The 18101-nt window shown below is 40.5% G+C and overlaps 1 protein-coding gene across 9 annotated transcripts; it reads right to left on the bottom strand.

The window, feature by feature from the left end:
* Positions 1–235: 235 nt before the first annotated feature.
* Positions 236–18101, bottom strand: LOC116260376 (pentatricopeptide repeat-containing protein At1g06710, mitochondrial-like). 9 transcript variants are annotated; one of them, XM_050079518.1, is made up of 9 exons: positions 18055–18091; positions 14870–17883; positions 12517–13099; positions 12203–12420; positions 4024–4258; positions 1888–1917; positions 846–955; positions 464–552; positions 236–378 (listed from the first exon to the last, which is right to left on the bottom strand). In XM_050079518.1, the coding sequence occupies exons 1-3, from the start codon at positions 18074–18076 to the stop codon at positions 13055–13057; spliced, it is 3081 nt and encodes a 1026-aa protein (XP_049935475.1). In that variant the 5' UTR covers positions 18077–18091; the 3' UTR covers positions 236–378; positions 464–552; positions 846–955; positions 1888–1917; positions 4024–4258; positions 12203–12420; positions 12517–13054. The 9 variants fall into 9 exon arrangements, with proteins under 9 accessions (XP_049935475.1, XP_049935474.1, XP_049935473.1 ...); XM_050079517.1 differs by having other exon boundaries at positions 464–955; XM_050079516.1 differs by having other exon boundaries at positions 236–552.

Here is an 18101-nt window from a genome sequence, read left to right as displayed (position 1 = left end):
CTGAACTCACTCTAAAAATTAATGATAGACCATGTTGAATTGGTGGCTTTTCCAATGTGAAATAAACGCCATTTAAGTCTACCCACAAACGCCAAAGATATCATTTTCCTTGTCGTACACGAAAATATTGCCTCACTTCTTTATCCACACTCATTCACTAGAAATTTAGAAGCAACTTAGTCAAAAGCAATAGATAGATCCCAAACATTAAATCTGACTTTCCAAAGGGAGACGCTGCCCTACAATTTCCTTTTTCTTGTTATTGATTGTATGAAAAGTGGATCCAGATAAAAGCAAGGCATGCTTCACAGTTTGATTAATGGAGAATTAAGCTTTCATCCTCTGGAATCCTTTGGCTGTCAAGCTCGCTGCCTGTGGCTGAAATCAAGAAAGAAAGACTCAATCTTATGGTTTCTACCAAACATAGGAGTCCTAGATAAGGGAAAGAGGAAGAGGAGGATACTAGGGGGCTGCATCATGAAAATGATAATGGGCCTGGAAGGTTATCAAGACTTCCACCAAGGATAACATCAATCGTTGTCTGAAACGCACCTGATTTAAAGGGCAGAAAGGACAATTACACTCTAGCTAGATGATGCTAAGAGAGTGACGTAGATCATAACAGATCGAACCAACTAAAATAAAACATTTGCTCTTCTTCATTCCTTTTTGTTTTGATTCATTAGCTTTCTTCACCATGGTCTCGTTTCCCATCTCTTCCACTGCTTCCACCTTTCTTACTACTAAGACCAATGCTGATAATTATGCTTTATGGACTTTCCAATTTCAACCTTCATTTAATTCATATGATACTTGATGGATTCGTTCATGGGTATAAACCTCACCTGAGAAATTTATTCAAGTCCAGAGCCAACAAATTTCAAACCGCGAACAAGGTGTTGATTAATATGTTGTGAATGCTGGAGTATTAGGCCATGGCTGGAAGCAAGTTAGGCTGCAAGGTAAAGAAGCCAACATCAGTGAGGAGCTGCTGGAACAATGGTGAATAATGAACATTCTTGAATTGGGTTGAAAACAAATTTCTCTTCGCTTTCAAAGCAAGGGTCCACCTTTAACAACCACAAGCATCTTCTAGAAGAAAAGAAGAATCTAACATTAGAAGGCAATTCAGAAATATCAGGCTCAGCTTTGCGATTATAGCCAAAAGATGGGTGGCCCCTGCAAGGCAATTTTACCATAATATTCTTAAAGAAAAAACTCCTTGAGGGTGTCTACTAGGGAAACAACTGTTCGAAAACCATGTTTTAGTTAGAGGACAATAACGTATCTACAGATATTCGATTGTGTAAACTATTCAATAGGCAGATTTTTAAACTCAACAAGAGCAAAATTTCAATCTCGACGTTAAATCTCTATGACAATCACAAATACCTAAACAGGCGAATTATGCAGAAGAAGGGTAGCCAAAAGAAGAACCATGCAAATGCATAATTAATCATATTGACATACTTGACAAAAAAGCGTCTTTTCAGACAGATTATTAGTAACAAGAGAAAAGAACTGGAGATCCACAAAAAAGTTAAGAGTTGCCAAGAGAAGAACCATGCAAATGCATAATTAATCATATTGACATACTTGACAAAAAAGCGTCTTTTCAGACAGATTATTAGTAACAAGAGAAAAGAACTGGAGATCCATACACATTGATGATTCCAAAAAATGCATAATAATATAAAATGGAAATTCTAATGCTGGTAAAATTATTCGTACTCCACGGTTAACTACATTAAACATGAATTCTGTTCATCACCATTATTACCACCATAACAACATCGATGAGCAGATTCACTGCTTGAAACCAAGACCAATCACTTCCATATCTGTTTGGACAATACAGATTTGCGTTTTATAGTAAATTAGACCAACCTTGGAAAGATGCCTGGTTCAGTATTTTCTCTGCAAACATGAAAAAACAACATATAAGACTAACAAGTCATTCAGCGTGCATGATGACAATATCTGCAATGATGCCCTTTACTGTACACAGGTTTTGTGCAGTAAAATAGTTGACCCTCACAGGTCCGACCTTTTTTTATCTATGTCTCATCAACACAAAACGTAAAATGGCAGGGACGGGGGTGAATACTTTCCGCTCCCTTACCAGGCAAGGAATGTCCTTGACTATCAAATAAAGAGATAGCAGTGACACGGAGACAATCTCTCTCTCTCTCTCTTTCTCTTTCGCACACAGACACACACACACGTACGTGCAAGTTAGGCTAGAGAAGCAAGTTGATTCAGTATTCACTTGAGCATCTTGCTAGCAGCATTAAAAATCTAATATCAAAATGCATGACACAAAGAAGCAGGAAACAGGAAACATTCTTACATTTCTAGTCATCACCATGTTGAAGCTACCCTTTTTCACGTACTTTAGCACTAGATTTACATCTGGAGCGGTGGCTCTGAATTTGTTTTAAGTTTAGGTTCTGAGTCTTCTGACCCAGTGCTGCTTGAATTTAGTTGCCAAAATGGGTGGAGGTACTAGTAGATATTCAAGTTGCAGGCATGTTCAATAAATTTCTGATAGGCATTTAATTCAAAGTTCAAATACAATTTAAATGATTTCAAAAGTTTTCAGAATGAGCTTCTAATAACAATTAAATATAAATTACATGCACGCTTGCTCACAGATACAACTAGAATACGATAGAACTGAATTTCTCCTACAGATGGTAAGAGCTTTGCAAGCTCTTGGTACAAGTTTCTTAAAGTAGTTGATTTTGACTTAAGATAGCCTAGTATATGTTACATTATGCAATACTAGGTAGCACTGGACCAGAAGATGGAGAAACAACTCATCGGGTTTGCCAGACACAATATCTGCAAACATTTATTCGCCAACCAAATTGAAAAAATGCAAATTAAAAACAAATTAAACACTTTTAAAATTCAACAAATAATTGACTCGTACAGTTTTACTAGCTGAGTTTAAAACTTCACTTCATTTAAATTTTAAAATAATATGAACAAAAAAACAAATGATGCATGAAATTCACATTAGATAGAACATGCAGTTACCTGTCCTAGCAAAATGAACAAAACTAACCAATTATCATACAAAAATTGGCAACTGGAATCATACACAAAAAAATCCTTCAGATATATAAGTGTGAACACTGCACTAACATCAAAAACCAATTTTTGAATTAGCATTGAAATAGAAAGTAGCACCAGGTTGTATGAACTGAACCAGCTAATCAACTAGCACAAACCTTATAGTAGTATACAAGTTTTATCATTTATGTATAATCTCATTTGTTCTCCATGGAGAATAGGGTGCAAATTTTGAAACCTTAAGCCATCGAAAAAATCTTGAACTTAGAATCAATGATATTTAACTTCAAACACAAGTCTCAACCAATTATATCCTACATATACATATATCCTGGATACCATAGCACACAAATTATGAATGCAATTTAATGACAACTAATAACACTCTGAACATGACTTTGCCCTAAATGAACTCATAAGCCTACCCATGCATACAATTATAAACTAGAACACATACAACTATAAACTACAACCTTAATTGCTACAGTGCAACGTGGCCTCAAGACACATACATGCACTGATTCACTAACAAGTAGAATCTCAGATCTTTTTCAGAAGACATGATCTAGGACAAGCTCAAATTATACAAAAGAGAAGGACAGGAAATAATTTGATTATTTGTTCAAACTTCAAATTTGTAAGACTTAATTAATCTGCTCCAGCTGTATAGAAAAGCATGAGATCTTTTCAACAGTTCATGTGGGAAAAGATAAGAGAAAGAGAAAGCCTAGAGCTATTACTTCATGTTCATCCAAATTTGTGAGACTAAATCAACAGATTTATTCTTCCTTTTCTATGCCTACTTCTTAGCTACCAATGAAAGAAGAGGCATGTAGAATTGTCAAGGCAGAAAAAACATAACAAAACTTGCATCCAAAATCTATGCTATGTACAATTGTTTTATGTACATACTCAACAAAATAAGTTTGAGTCGAAAAAAATCACCTTATATTGCAAACTAAGTGAGTTGGTTAAGGCAAACTACTTAGGTAGTTAATGCACGAGGTTCATTAACCTTCTCGGCTCTCAACTTGTCAATCAGCAATCCTGCTCCAAATGCTCACAGAAGTAGTGGCTGCCCTATGCACAATACATTAAAGAATTACTATACCCTGGCATTGTGAAGTTCTAGGACTCCATGTAGTAAAGTGAAAGATTCTCCATCAGCAAGTAACTAAACCTACAAAATATTCATCAAAGAACCATCTATCAATCTCCCAAAAGATGCAGTTGCATTAAAATTGAAACCACGATCAGCAGCCAAAAAAAAAGCAAGCTAGAGTTATCATATGCACTGGATTAGCAACAGAAACAAAGTTTTCGTTTGAATTTGTGCAGCATCAAATTCAGCATAGCAGATGAGTAATAAACAAGCAAAAGAGAGCCAATTGGATATCAAGAGTCTAAATATATATCTCTTACAGAAATGAATAGAATGATGTAGGAATATGAAACTACAACAGTTTCTGAGGATTAAACAAACAGATGAATCAATAAGATGAAAAGGCACACCAGGAATAAAACTGAATAGGAACATTCCAACACTTTCTACTAAGCAGCATGTCAACTGACAACAGGTAGAGACGTCAGGTGGATGCAGTATATATATGTACATATACTCTTAGATTGAAGCATGGCATTATTCGAATAGAGGTTGCAGATCTTTTGCAAGCAGAAACAATGTTCCGTTTGATGACATTACATTTCAAGCTTTTGCTTTACCCGAAGCATGTTACAGTCATCAAATAGTGCACTCTCACCCAAATTCCTTACCTACCTTTACATCCTATATGTCGTAAGTAATTTTACTATAACATAATACTGCTTCTACCATAAGTTGTTGAATATAATGTTCAACAAGATATCATCCCTCCCAGCAGATCTATGTTCATATCTGCCTAGGGAGGCAATGAAATTTTTCTGTTGGAGGTTTCTAGTCTTTTACAAGCTAAATCAAATAATTGTGGGTGTGGGTAGGAAAGGTATGAGGAGATATATGGCTGGGTACAGCTATAGCTACATCTTATATATATATATATATATATAAAGAAAGGGAAAAAAAACACTGACCAATCGGACAATTGCAATGAAACAAATTCCTGATGCTAGGAAGACAGCATGAGGAATATATATATATATATATATATATATATATATAATCATGAAATCAAACATATACAATACCCTTTCAATGGCTTAAATTAGCTCTGTCAGATCTGGCACCGACTCATCACTCCCTCTCTTTCTTGAGATGTATATAATTCCAAAGTTTTGAAGATTAAAAAGGAATATTTTTTTCAAAAAGCAGTTTGTTAGTTAATTGCTTTACCCGAAGCATGTTACAGTCATCAAATAGTGCACTCCCACCCAAATTCCTTACCTACCTTTACATCCTATATATCATAAGTAATTTTACTATAACATAATACTGCTTCTACCATAAGTTATTGAATATAATGTTCAACAAGATATCATCCCTCCCAGGAGATCTATGTTCATATCTGCCTAGGAGGCAGTGAAATTTTTCTGTTGGAGGTTGCTAGTCTTTTACAAGCTAAATCAAATAAATGTGGGTGTGGGTAGGAAAGGTATGAGGAGATATATGGCTGGGTACAGCTATAGCTACATCTTATATATATACATAAAGAAAGGAAAAAAAAAATACAGACCAATCGGACAATTGCAATGAGACAAATTCCTGATGCTAGGCAGACAGCATGAGGAATATATATATATATATAATATGTAGAAACACACACCAAGATGGAGAGAAAGAGAAGGAACACACAATATACGTGGAAAACCTCAAAGAGAGGTGAAAAACCACGGAGAAGCTCTAACCTAGGTGCACAACCGCAACCCTAGGAGAGAGAAAAATGTTATTCCACTTAATTCAACACTTACACATAAGTGACAATATATAGAGGGAGAGAGGAGAAGCTGCCTAGGGTACCGAGCCCGCCTCGGTACCCGCGCCCCATAGAACCGGGTCCAGATATGGCCCCGGTTCCCACAACAACATATTCTAACACTCCCCCTCAAGCTTGGCATACATGTCAAACATGCCAAGCTTGCTAACATTCTTTTCGAATGAAGAAGTACAAAGCCCTTTAGTTAGGACGTCTGCAACTTGATCTTCAGACTTCATATATGGCAGAATCAGCTCCTTTGAGTCAATGCGTTCCCGGATAAAGTGACGATCAATCTCCACATGTTTGGTCCTGTCATGTAGAACTGGATTATTGGCAAGATTAATCGCAGACTTGTTGTCACAGTACATCTTCATTTTATCTTCCAGTTCCACACCAATATCAGTCAAAAAGATCTTCAGCCACAGCATCTCTGTAACTCCCATTGCAACAGCCCTGTACTCAGCCTCTGCACTAGACCTCGAACACACTTCTTGCCTCTTGCTTCTCCAAACAACTAGGTTACCTCCAAGAAAGATACAATACCCTGTAGTGGACCTCCTTGTGTCAGTGCAACCTGCCCAATCTGCATCTGAGTAGCCCTCAATAGTAAGTTTGTCTTGTCGAGTATACAGCAGTCCTTTTCCTGGGTCATTCTTTAGATATCCCAACACTCTTTCTGCACTCTTCCAGTGACAATCCGTGGGAGCATGCATAAATTGACTTAGCACATTTACCGCATACGTGATATCAGGGCGAGTTAGAGTAAGATAGATAAGCTTACCTACTAGCCTCTGATATCGCCCTTTTCCTTCCTCATCCAGAATAGTGTCTGTCTTGATACTTATCTTAGTCCCCGATTCCATAGGAGTAAGATAGGGCCTACAACCAAGTTTACCTGTCTCCTTTAGTAAGTCAAGAGTGTACTTCCTTTGATTCATAACCAACCCTGTCTCTGATCGAGCAATCTCTATCCCCAGAAAGTATCTCAGTTTACCTAGATCCTTGAGGTCGAATTCTTTAGCTAATCTCTCCTTCATCTTCCTGTTTTCTTCCTCATCACTGCCAGTGACAATCATATCATCAACGTAGACAAGGAGAAGACTCACCAGACCATCTCTCTGCTTTATGAATAAGGTATGATCTCCATTTCCTTGCTTGTACCCAGTAGACTTCATAACGATCCTTAGTCTCTCAAACCAAGCTCTAGGCGACTGCTTCAAGCCATACAAAGCTTTCTTGAGGTGACAACATTTTCCCTCTTGAACATACCCGGGAGGCATGCTCATATAGACTTCTTCCTCCAGATGGCCGTTCAAGAATGCATTTTTAACATCAAGCTGGTCCATGCGCCACTTCCTGTGCACAGCAAGAGCAAGAATAACCCTCACGGTCTTCAACTTTGCAACAGGGGCAAAGGTCTCAAGATAGTCAATCCCATACTTCTGGCTGAACCCCTTTGCAACCAGACGAGCTTTATATCGATCTACAGTGCCATCAGGTTTATACTTCACGTTGTACACCCACTTAGAGCCAACTAAGTGTGTCCCTTTAGGGATATCAACCACTTCCCATGTTTTCTTCTTAGCTAACGCACCCATCTCCTCCGTCATAGCATGTAACCACTTGGGATCATCCTTAGCATCATCCACCGACCTGGGAATAACAACTTTGGATAAGGTTGTGATAAAACATTTGTAATTTGTACTGAGCTTAGCATAAGAAACAAATCTCTGAATAGGGTGAGAAGTACATGACCTGGTGCCTTTGCGCAAAGCAATGGGGAGCTCTCCATTCGATGGACTTGGGTCATCCAGGGAGATCACAGGATTGGGATTGGTTCTATCCTCATCACCAGCATCTTCCACTGTAGCTTTCTCCTTTCTGACATAAACCTGGCCAAACAAGTGATCCCTGGCAACAGTGGGCTGAGCATCCACCATGACCCCTTCCATATAACTGCCCTTCTCATTACTGACCGTGACCGTGTCAATCACACTGGGACTAACCTTGTAGTCCAAAAACTCTATAAACTGAATCAGCTGATTAGAGGAATACTCTTCCCCTTTGTTCCCAATACACTCCCCCTGAAGAGGATTCACCGGAAAATACGACTCATGTTCATGAAATGTGACATCCCTCGAAACATACACTTTGGAAGTAGTGGGATCCACACATTTGTACCCCTTCTGAGTGGAAGAGTACCCCAAGAAAACTCCTTTAATAAATCGGGGATCAAGTTTTTTGAGAGTAGGGCTATGATTATGCACAAAACAACTGCACCCAAAGACACGAGGAGTAAGAGGCCATGGATTCTGAGTGGGCCACAGGGTAGAATAAGGAGACTGACCATCCAACACCCTAGTAGGCATACGGTTAATGAGGTGTGCACTAGTGAGAAGTGCATCACCCCAATACCGCTTCGGGACATGGCGTTGGAACATAATGGCCCGGGTAACATTCAAAAGATGACGATTTTTACGTTCAGCTATACCATTTTGAGGAGGGGTATAACTACAAGAGGTTTCATGAACAATACCCTTGCCTTTCAAGAACTCATCAAGGGATTGAGAGACATATTCCCTAGCATTATCCGTACGGAAAGCTTGAACAGTTGTATGGAATTGAGTCTCAACAAAGGCAACAAAGTTTTTCACAACTGCTGGAACCTGACTACGGTCTCGCAATAAGTACACGAACGTACATCTAGAGTAATCATCAATAAGGGTCAAAAAATAGTGACAACCACCACACGTGGGTACTCCAGAAGGACCCCAAACATCGGAATGAACTAAGGCAAACGGATGAGTGGTTTTATTCAAATAGGGTACGAAGCCCTGACATGTTTAGCCAATTGACACACTTCACAAGCGAAGGAGTCAATGGAGACAGAAGCAAACAAATGAGGAAACAACTTCTTTATTAACTGAAATGGGAGATGTCCAAGACGCTCGTGCCATCGCAGAACAGTAGATCTATCATTCACACCAGACAAGTGACCACTCGTGGCAGAAATCAATGCTGAAGCAACTTGCACCGGCAATCTGTAGAGCCCATCAGTAACCGAACCAATCCCAATCTTCTTCCCCGTCACCAAGTCCTGCAGGGAACAGTGATCAGCAGAGAAAATCAGATTACAGTTTAATTATTTAGTAATACTGCTGACAGAGAGTAAGTTCACAGGAATATTTGGAACATGCAAGGCATTGTGGAGACGGTATTTGTTCAACAGGGACAAGCTCCCTTTCCCAGCCACAGAGATAGATGACCCATCTGCCATAGACACGCGTTGCTTGCCAGAGGAAAGTTGATATTCTTGAAAGAGTTTAGAGTCCCCTGTCATGTGGTGAGTGGCTCCACTATCAACAATCCAATCACCAAGAGAAGGGTTACCTTGATCAGTCGAGGCAACGAGGGCTTGGGCTAGCTGAGCCCCTTCAGACGTGGAGGACTCCTCAGGGGTAGTAGATAGGCGGCTGATGTACACCTGTAGCTCCTTGAGTTGAGCAGGGGACAGCTTGGACTTTGCACCACTAGAAGAATTGCTCTGACTGGAATCAGACACAGAAGGGCTACGCTTGCCAGAGGGAGGACGACCTCTGACCAGTCTCTTCTCGGGATGAAGATCCCAACAGAAATCCACCGAATGCCCCAACTTGTTGCAATGAGTGCAATGCCGGGCAGGACGTTGCCCAGTCCCAGAGGCACGGCTGACAAAGGCAGAAGGGCCATGACCGGTGTCAAGATGCATCACCTGGCGACGTTGTTCTTCAGACTCAACTCGGGCATATACTTCCTCTATCCCCGGAATTTCATCACCATTAAGAATCTGGCTACGAATAGACTCAAATTCATCCCGCAGGCCTCCCAGAAACAAAAACGTACGGTCCATCCATTCCTTTTCCCAGTAGAGGGAATGATCTGAACCACACTTCGAATGATCTGAACCGCACTTCCACTCATCAGTCACATGATAATCTAGCTCCTCCCATTTGGTCTTCAGGGCAGCATAGAAGGTAGCAACAGACAAATCACCCTGTGTCAGGGAGTAAATACTGCGTTTAATCTGATAGGTGCGCAAATGTCTCTTCTTGCGACCATACATCTTCGCAAGCACAGTCCACATATCAAAAGAGGTCGGCTTCCGCAGAATGAGGGGCTGGATATCGGAGGACACGGAGCTGATAATCCATACCTTCACTTGGCTGTCCTCCAACGCCCACGTTGCCCAATGAGGATCAGATTTGATGGGCGCAGGTTTGTCGCCAGTGATGTAAGAGAGACGCCCACGGCTAGTAATCCCAATCTCGAGAGCGGCAGACCAAGATAGGTAATTGTCCTTGGTCAGACGGATGGAGGTGACCTGGATCGGCACGTTCTCAGTCTTGGAAGCGCTGCCCGCGTCAAGAACAGCATCTTTTTGAGTCCCCATCGCGTCTGCCATCACAAACACGCACACAGCAACAAGAGGCACAGCGGCGAGAACTAGGCAGAGGCGACGGGACGTTCCTGGGCGGCGCTGAGAACGATGGACGGCGACGTTCCTGGGCGGCGCTGAGAACGATGGACGGCGACGGCGATGGGCAGCGGTGGCGCGGGACGGCGGCGGCGCTGAAGTGGGCAACGGCAGTGATGGACAGCGGCAACGCAGCAGAGAACAACCGCGCCGGACGATGGCGGCGCCGCTGGCAGCGCTGGACGGTGGCGGCGCAGCTGGCAGCGCTGGACGGTGGCGGCGCAGCTGGCAGCACTGGACGGCGGCGGCGCAGCAGGGAGCGACGGCGCAGCAGCGGCAGAGAAAAAACCCGGAGGAAACACGACTATCACACCAACGATCTCTCACGCGTTGGCTCTGATACCATGTAGAAACACACACCAAGATGGAGAGAAAGAGAAGGAACACACAATATACGTGGAAAACCTCAAAGAGAGGTGAAAAACCAAGGAGAAGCTCTAACCTAGGTGCACAACCGCAACCCTAGGAGAGAGAAAAATGTTATTCCACTTAATTCAACACTTACACATAAGTGACAATATATAGAGGGAGAGAGGAGAAGCCGCCTAGGGTACCGAGCCCGCCTCGGTACCCGCGCCCCATAGAACCGGGTCCAGATATGGCCCCGGTTCCCACAACAACATATTCTAACATAATACAATACCCTTTCAATGGCTTAGATTAGCTCTGTCAGATCTGGCACTGACTCATCACTCCCTCGCTTTCTTGAGAGGTATATAATTCCAAATTTTTGAAGATTAAAAAGGAATATTTTTTTTCAAAAAGCTGTTTGTTAGTTAAACTTATCAGATTGGATTTGCTCTGACTTAAATCTGATCCAAAAAGCACCCACCTGTTCCAAGTACATGTGCCCCATACCTGCCATACCGATGCAGGTAATTGGACCTAAGTGGTGTACCATGTTTACTTAGATAGTTAGATTATAAGCAGAGACAAGATATCATCTAAGGACATTAGTACTCCTGTTTCCTTTCCAGATACATGTCATAAACATCCACAATTACACTCTTTCTTTACCTACATCTACATCCTATATGATGATGGAGATGTGTGAGCCCTGCATGATGGTTTTACAGTATGAATCAACCTCAGAATGATAGCACACAATCCAATGGATTTATGTTCCTTGCACAAATTATCATCCAATATCCACAATCATGCAATGCCAAAAGAGATTTGTGTATTGAGAATAAACATTTTTTTCTAATAATAAACTACAATAGTCCACCCACGATGACTGTATCATATCAAATGTTCAAAAAAAACAAAAAAAAAAACCTGGGTAATATTTCAGTTTCAGACTTGGCCTTGAAAATTTCAATGTTTGACTGTTTAGAAAATGCCAATCCAACTTTCACATTTAGTCTGACAAAAACCAATTTACCAAGTCAATCAAAATTACTATCTGTGAGAGTTCAACTGATGTCTCCATGCAAAATGGTTCAAAGTTCAAAATTTTTCATGAGCATTTATTTGCAGCACAGTTGATAGAATACCAGTTTCAGAGACGTAGCAGGCAGTTCCGGAAAAGAAAACTATAATAGATGAATCTATTAAGTACCAGTCCAAGAGCACAATAGAGAAATTTCTCCAAAGAAAAATGACCATCTACCATGACAGAGTAACCTTATGAAACTATTTTCTGTCCCTGAGATTTACAAGTCAAAACTTGTAAAAACTTTTAAATTGTTATCCATACCTTGAATTGAAAGGGTATCTTCAGTTCTGGAGAATAATAGCAACTCATCTTACAGGGCACCTTTTTCCACAAAGAGCCTTCAGCAAAAAATGAAGGCTTGCCCATCTATTTACAACAGGTGTAACAGAAAATGTTGGAAATAACACACCAGTGCCCGACAGTAGTTCTATTTAGTATTTATTCTCCACTAACCCTAAAAATGGCATGCATAATGTTACCTGAAACAAGTTACAAACTTTTGTCAACACACATTGTTAATAGAGAGGTGCAGGTAAAAAAAAAAAAAAGGAAAAATTAAGGATAAAGGGATCAACCTGATCATACTTTATCTGCACACACAGTGTAAGGTCATAATCCCATATGCCTCTTCATTACACAAGCTTGAAAACCTTAGCTAGTTTATCCCTTGTCAGTAGAAGGCACTCCTTGCACACTGCTCTCGAAGATCATCTTATCTTTCTCATGCAAAGGAGACTGGATGAACAGGCAAGCCCGTCGTATTCTACATGTAATCAAAGAGCCAGGCCCAACAAACTTGAAGACTCGATCCACCGAATTGCCTTCCCTTAAATCTTATTCCACACTGTCTGAACTCCCACTCATCAAGCTAAGGCAGCATTCAAAACCCAAAGATTGCAGCTGAGATGGCACACAGCATCAAAATGGTATGTGGCACAAATTTGTCTCGTGGAATTTGGGTCCAAGACAGGAAGTGCAGTACATTGAAAAGCACAGTGCTTGACAGAGATTGCTACAGCTCCCTTTTGATACAGACACTACCGCAGAGCCTATAACAAATCTTCTTTTCCATCTTGTTCTCCACAGAGCAACATCAGAAGAAGCCAAACTAATCTAGCTCTGATCAAAAGCTCCTTTGTTATGAAGCCAAATGATTTCCTGTGATAACATATACAAGTTGTTAGTCTAGCCGAGCCTCATTTGATTTGTCCAGCAAAAACAAAGCAAAAACAATAACATCAATGTAGACAGTGGACATTCTTGAAAATAAAAATTTGGATAACTTAAAGTGGATACGCAAGTGTACACCTGCTTCAGCAAAAAAAGACAATTTAATTTAAAAATCAAAGATTACAATAGATAACTTGTATGGAACACAGTAATTTGTAATTCAAACAACCAACGAATGCTTCAACCAACTTTACGAACTCATTATGAATGACCATCAGAAGTCACATGTACTCCCAGATTTTGCGACATTTATCAAACTATTTTCAAAGTAATCATGCTTCCTTCAATTTCAAATACACAATACATCACCTGTTCACCTCATAAAACAGAGAGAGCCATTCCCCTTTGTTTGCTGCCTAGGATACTGGCAAGCCAGATTTACCTACGACCTAGTCAATGGCCAGCTGGCTAGTCCACAACCATCTAGTGGGCTGGCCAAGGTATTCCAGGCCTAATATGCATTTACTAGTTTGTTTTTCTTCTTTTTTTTCTCACATATGTTTTGCCTGGTGTGTCTGTGTGTGTGCCGAGAGACTTCATATTGCCAATTAAAATGGTACTTCCAAGTTCCCACCACTCGCTCTTCATTTGTAGAGGGCCATGAATGTGGTTCATCTTTTATAAAGGAAAAAAGTGGACATACGGTGGGCAGCACTAAATTTAGAGAGAAAGAGAGAGACAGAGAGACAGAGGAACCTGTATACCCCAAACCACCTAGGCCAGAGACAAAACCAGACCACTTAAATTTATGTGACAAAATATTTAAGAAAAAGATCAGCATTTAACATGTTTATGATTACTAATTTAGTGTAAAACATGTTCTAATTCAAGTTATTTTCAAGAAAATGTCGATTTTTCTAATACCAAACTTTTAGCTGTCTAAAAGCCACTAATCTTTCTATCATTAGAAAAGCACATCTAGAACCCAAAAATGATTGACCTAATATATGTTTATATTAAAATCACACTTAAGCATAGCAACATATATCATTTTCAGGTTTTAAATCACTAGGTTTTTTTTGGGTATAACACGGCAGCGTTAAAAATCTCAGGAAAATATGGGCAAATTTTAAAACAATTAATAAGAAAAGATCCTAAACATAAATGTGAAAATAACAATCTGGTAATTAACAATGTAAAAAACATGAAAAAAAAAAGTGAAAACGTGAAAAAAAACCCCAAAAAACAAAAAAAAAGCAAAAAAAAAGTGTGTGTTTTCATTTTGGCATTTTTTCAGAAAGACGCTTTTTGTACCTTTTTCAACTGGCTTGTTTTCAATGTTTTGAACGTGTTTTGTAAAAAAAAAAAGTGTTTTCTGTCGTTATGCTCTTAAGATCATACCTACCAGTTACATTGCACAGAAAAAATATTGATAATTTAGTTAAGGTGATCTGGTTCCCGTCCCTGGCCTACGTGGTGTCACACTTATGCCAACTAGCATGATATCCATTATGCCCACCACTTAGTTTCTTGAAAGGGCCATGGTAAAATCCATCTTTTACAAAAGAACAGTAAGTGGTGGGACGTGTGCATGTGTGTGTATGTGTGTGTGTGTGTGTGTGTACGTTGACCAAAGTGAGGTCAACTTGATATTGCATGTGTGTTCATGCGTGTCATACAAGTTCATTAAAGATAACTTTCAGCTGGTGTTACCCGAATTGGGAGAATCATTTGTTCAACAAAGTTTGAAATATGTACCATGCTGCATATGCTGCTTGCCAGCTGAAGTGCCTCACTCCACTTGTTCATTAGGCAGAGCCCCTTAATGAGGTGAACTAAGACTGTCAATTCTGGAGTGCAGCCTCGGCTTATCATATCGCTATACAACTCAAAACCTTTCTCGACTTTAGTTGCCAAACATAGGGCCTCAATTAAGGAGGAGTATGTTTTCCGATAAAAAGATGAACGCACAGGGGAGGACTGCAGTACCTCCTTATGCAATTCAAGAGCCACCTCCAACCTACCACCTTTACAGAGGGCATCAAGAAGAACACCATAAGCAGGTAGAATTGGTACAGAGCTGTATCTTGTAATCTCATCTAAGAGGCCAAGGGAAGCTATAAATTCTTTACTGAACCCTTGAATTACTTCACCATACCCGATTGAATGCTCTGGCCAGTATATCTGTTTCATCTCATCTAGAAAATTACGTGCTTCATCTAAAAGTCCAGCAGCACAGCAATGGTTTATCAGTACCCTATACGTGACCAGATTTGGAGCACAACCTTTCTTGGTCATTTGTTCCAACAGATCAAGACAAACATAAACCTTACCAACCTTTCCATATCCATCTATGATTGCCGTATAAGTCACAACATTTGGATGGCATCCCTTTTCCTCCATCATCAATAGAAGTTTATGAGCTTCATCTGTTTTTCCTATTTTGCAGAGACCATCAATCATTTCAGTGTATGTTATGACATTAGGGGCACACCCATTCTCTAACATCTTAGATAAGACCTTTAATGCAAGATCAAGCCTTTTATCCTTGAATAATCTGTCCATTAAGGAGCTGTATGTGAACACATTGGGACTGTACCCACGTGCACCCATCAGTTGGAAAACACTTTGTGCCTCATCCAACTTCCCAAGCTTGCAGAACCCATCAATGAGTGCATCGTAAACAACATGATTAGGTTCACAGCTATCCCTTGACATGGCTTCCAAGAGGTCGTTAGCCTCAACCACCTTGTGGGCTTTACACAAACCATCAATTAAAGCACCATAAGTCACTACATTTGGTTTCATATCTGTGTCAGCGGCACCTGGTTCAAAATACATTTCAATATCATGAATGCTCCCACTTCCTCGCATCCTAGCATATATCTGGCAAGCCTTGTCAACATTCCCAGCCTTGCAATGTCCATCAATAAGAGCAGTATATGTGACTATATTTGGAGTGCAACCTTCAGCCAGCATCATCTCAAAAAGTTTGTTTGCCTCAAAGACCTGTCTTGCTTTAAGATAAGCATGTATCAGTGCCGTATAAGTGACAACATTTGGAGGAGAACCATTGCTTACCATCTCATTGAACCAGTTCCTAGCCTGTTGAAGAAGTCCAACCTTGCAAAAATTGTCAATCAGGATTGTATAAGTAAAAACATTAGGAACAATGTTGATTTTCTTCATTTCTTCAAACAGATGCAACGCTTTCTCAACCTTCTTGGACTGACAGAGCAATTCAATCACTTTGTTGTAGGTACTTGTTTCTGGCATGAAACCCCTGCACATCATTTCCCCTATGATTCTGTATGCCCTGTCAGGCTTTCCATGACCACAAAGACACCGAGCTATGTGTTCCACGTTTATCTTATTCAGTACATATCCAGCATCAAGCATTTCGGCATATATAGCTTCAGCCAATTGCATATCTTCAGCACCTGGAAGATCCTCTTTAGCACATATTCCACTGACCAAGATATTGTATGCCACATATCCAGGGTGGTGACCCGCACCAGACATTTTCTTTAGCATCTTGTAAGCATATGCATACTCGCCTGATTTGCAAACTGCGTGAATAAAGCAGTTAAAAACACGAGGGCTCGGATAACAACCTTCAGATATCATTTGATTAAAAATTTTCTTACATCTACCCAACTGCCTAGATTTCAAAAACCCGATTATAATCGTCCCATAAGTAACTGAATTAGGAAAACAGGAACTTGCACGCATGCGATGCAAGAAAGCTACTGCTTCATCCATCATAGAAGCTTCACACAACCCCCGAATCATTTTCGTATACAAAACAGCATCAGGTACAATTTCTTCCTTATCAATTAATCCGAGTGCGTCCTTCCATCTACCATTTTTGCACAACGAACGCACAAAGCAACCAAGCGTGAAACGATCCACTTCAAAAGCTGAATTTGTCATCTCGTTATACACAGCCAAAGCTAAATCCAAGCGTTCTGCCTTGAGAAGGACGTGAATCAGCGCAATGTAAGTAGTCTTTGTGGGCCTGTAACCAAAGTCCTTAAGCCTCCCAAGCTCTTCTAGAGCCTGGTTCCACATTCCATTTCGACAACACTTCGTAATCAATATATTAAGAAGCTTACCAAGAATTTCATCATCCGCATCCCTAAATTCCAATAGGAAACACTCCGGTATCTTAATTCTTTTAGCATCCATCAAAATATCTAAAAGCGCATTATATGCCAAGCCGCTATGACGGTAGCCGATTTGCCTCCCAGCCCAAATAAAGAACTTTACGCAAGGCTCCGGCTTCTTCACAAGTCTAAGCACATCTATAACCAAAGAAACGTTCAATTTTTCCCTGAACCTTCTGAGAAAGGACTCATTTTTCCAATCGTACCCATCAGCAGAAATTGCATCTGAAATCAATGTAGCATCTCTTGAATACTTACGTGGACCAACTTCCCGGCCCTCAGCCGACTCCAAACCACCGTCGCTACCCGGCACAGTCTCAGCTAAAAAAGAGAAATCGTCCATTGTGGTTTTCACTGAACCCTTTGCGTAACCCTTTTCTGCCTCCGGAGACGAGTAGTAACCCTCATCGATCGATAGAAAATTCGGGTCATCCAATCCACTGAGGTCATCGTCGTTGGAAAGGGTGGAGAAAACGACGTGGGTATTCCCCACTTGGGTTCTGAAACGGATATTTTGCAGCTTAAGAGGGCACCAAGAAGAGGATTTGCAGGAAATTGCCATCGACTCATACAACACCATCTTTGCGCATCTCCTGATCATCCTACCTGGGCAACCAAAATGAAAAAGGTGAGATGAGGAAGAGCTTCAACGCATGACTGTAATCGTACACCATGTTGGCGGACATTACAACATCACTGAGAGGAAGAGGGATTTTTGGGGTTCTACAGCCATTGAATAACCAATGGCTGCACAGACCCGAGCAGATAAACCCTAACCCCGGCATGCAGGGTTTAACATTGAGGCAGACGATGGCACTTTGGTG

Source organism: Nymphaea colorata, chromosome 9 (genome assembly GCF_008831285.2).
Source record: "Nymphaea colorata isolate Beijing-Zhang1983 chromosome 9, ASM883128v2, whole genome shotgun sequence".
In the NCBI taxonomy this organism is placed as follows: Eukaryota; Viridiplantae; Streptophyta; class Magnoliopsida; order Nymphaeales; family Nymphaeaceae; genus Nymphaea; species Nymphaea colorata.
This window is presented reverse-complemented; position numbering and strand designations above follow the sequence as displayed.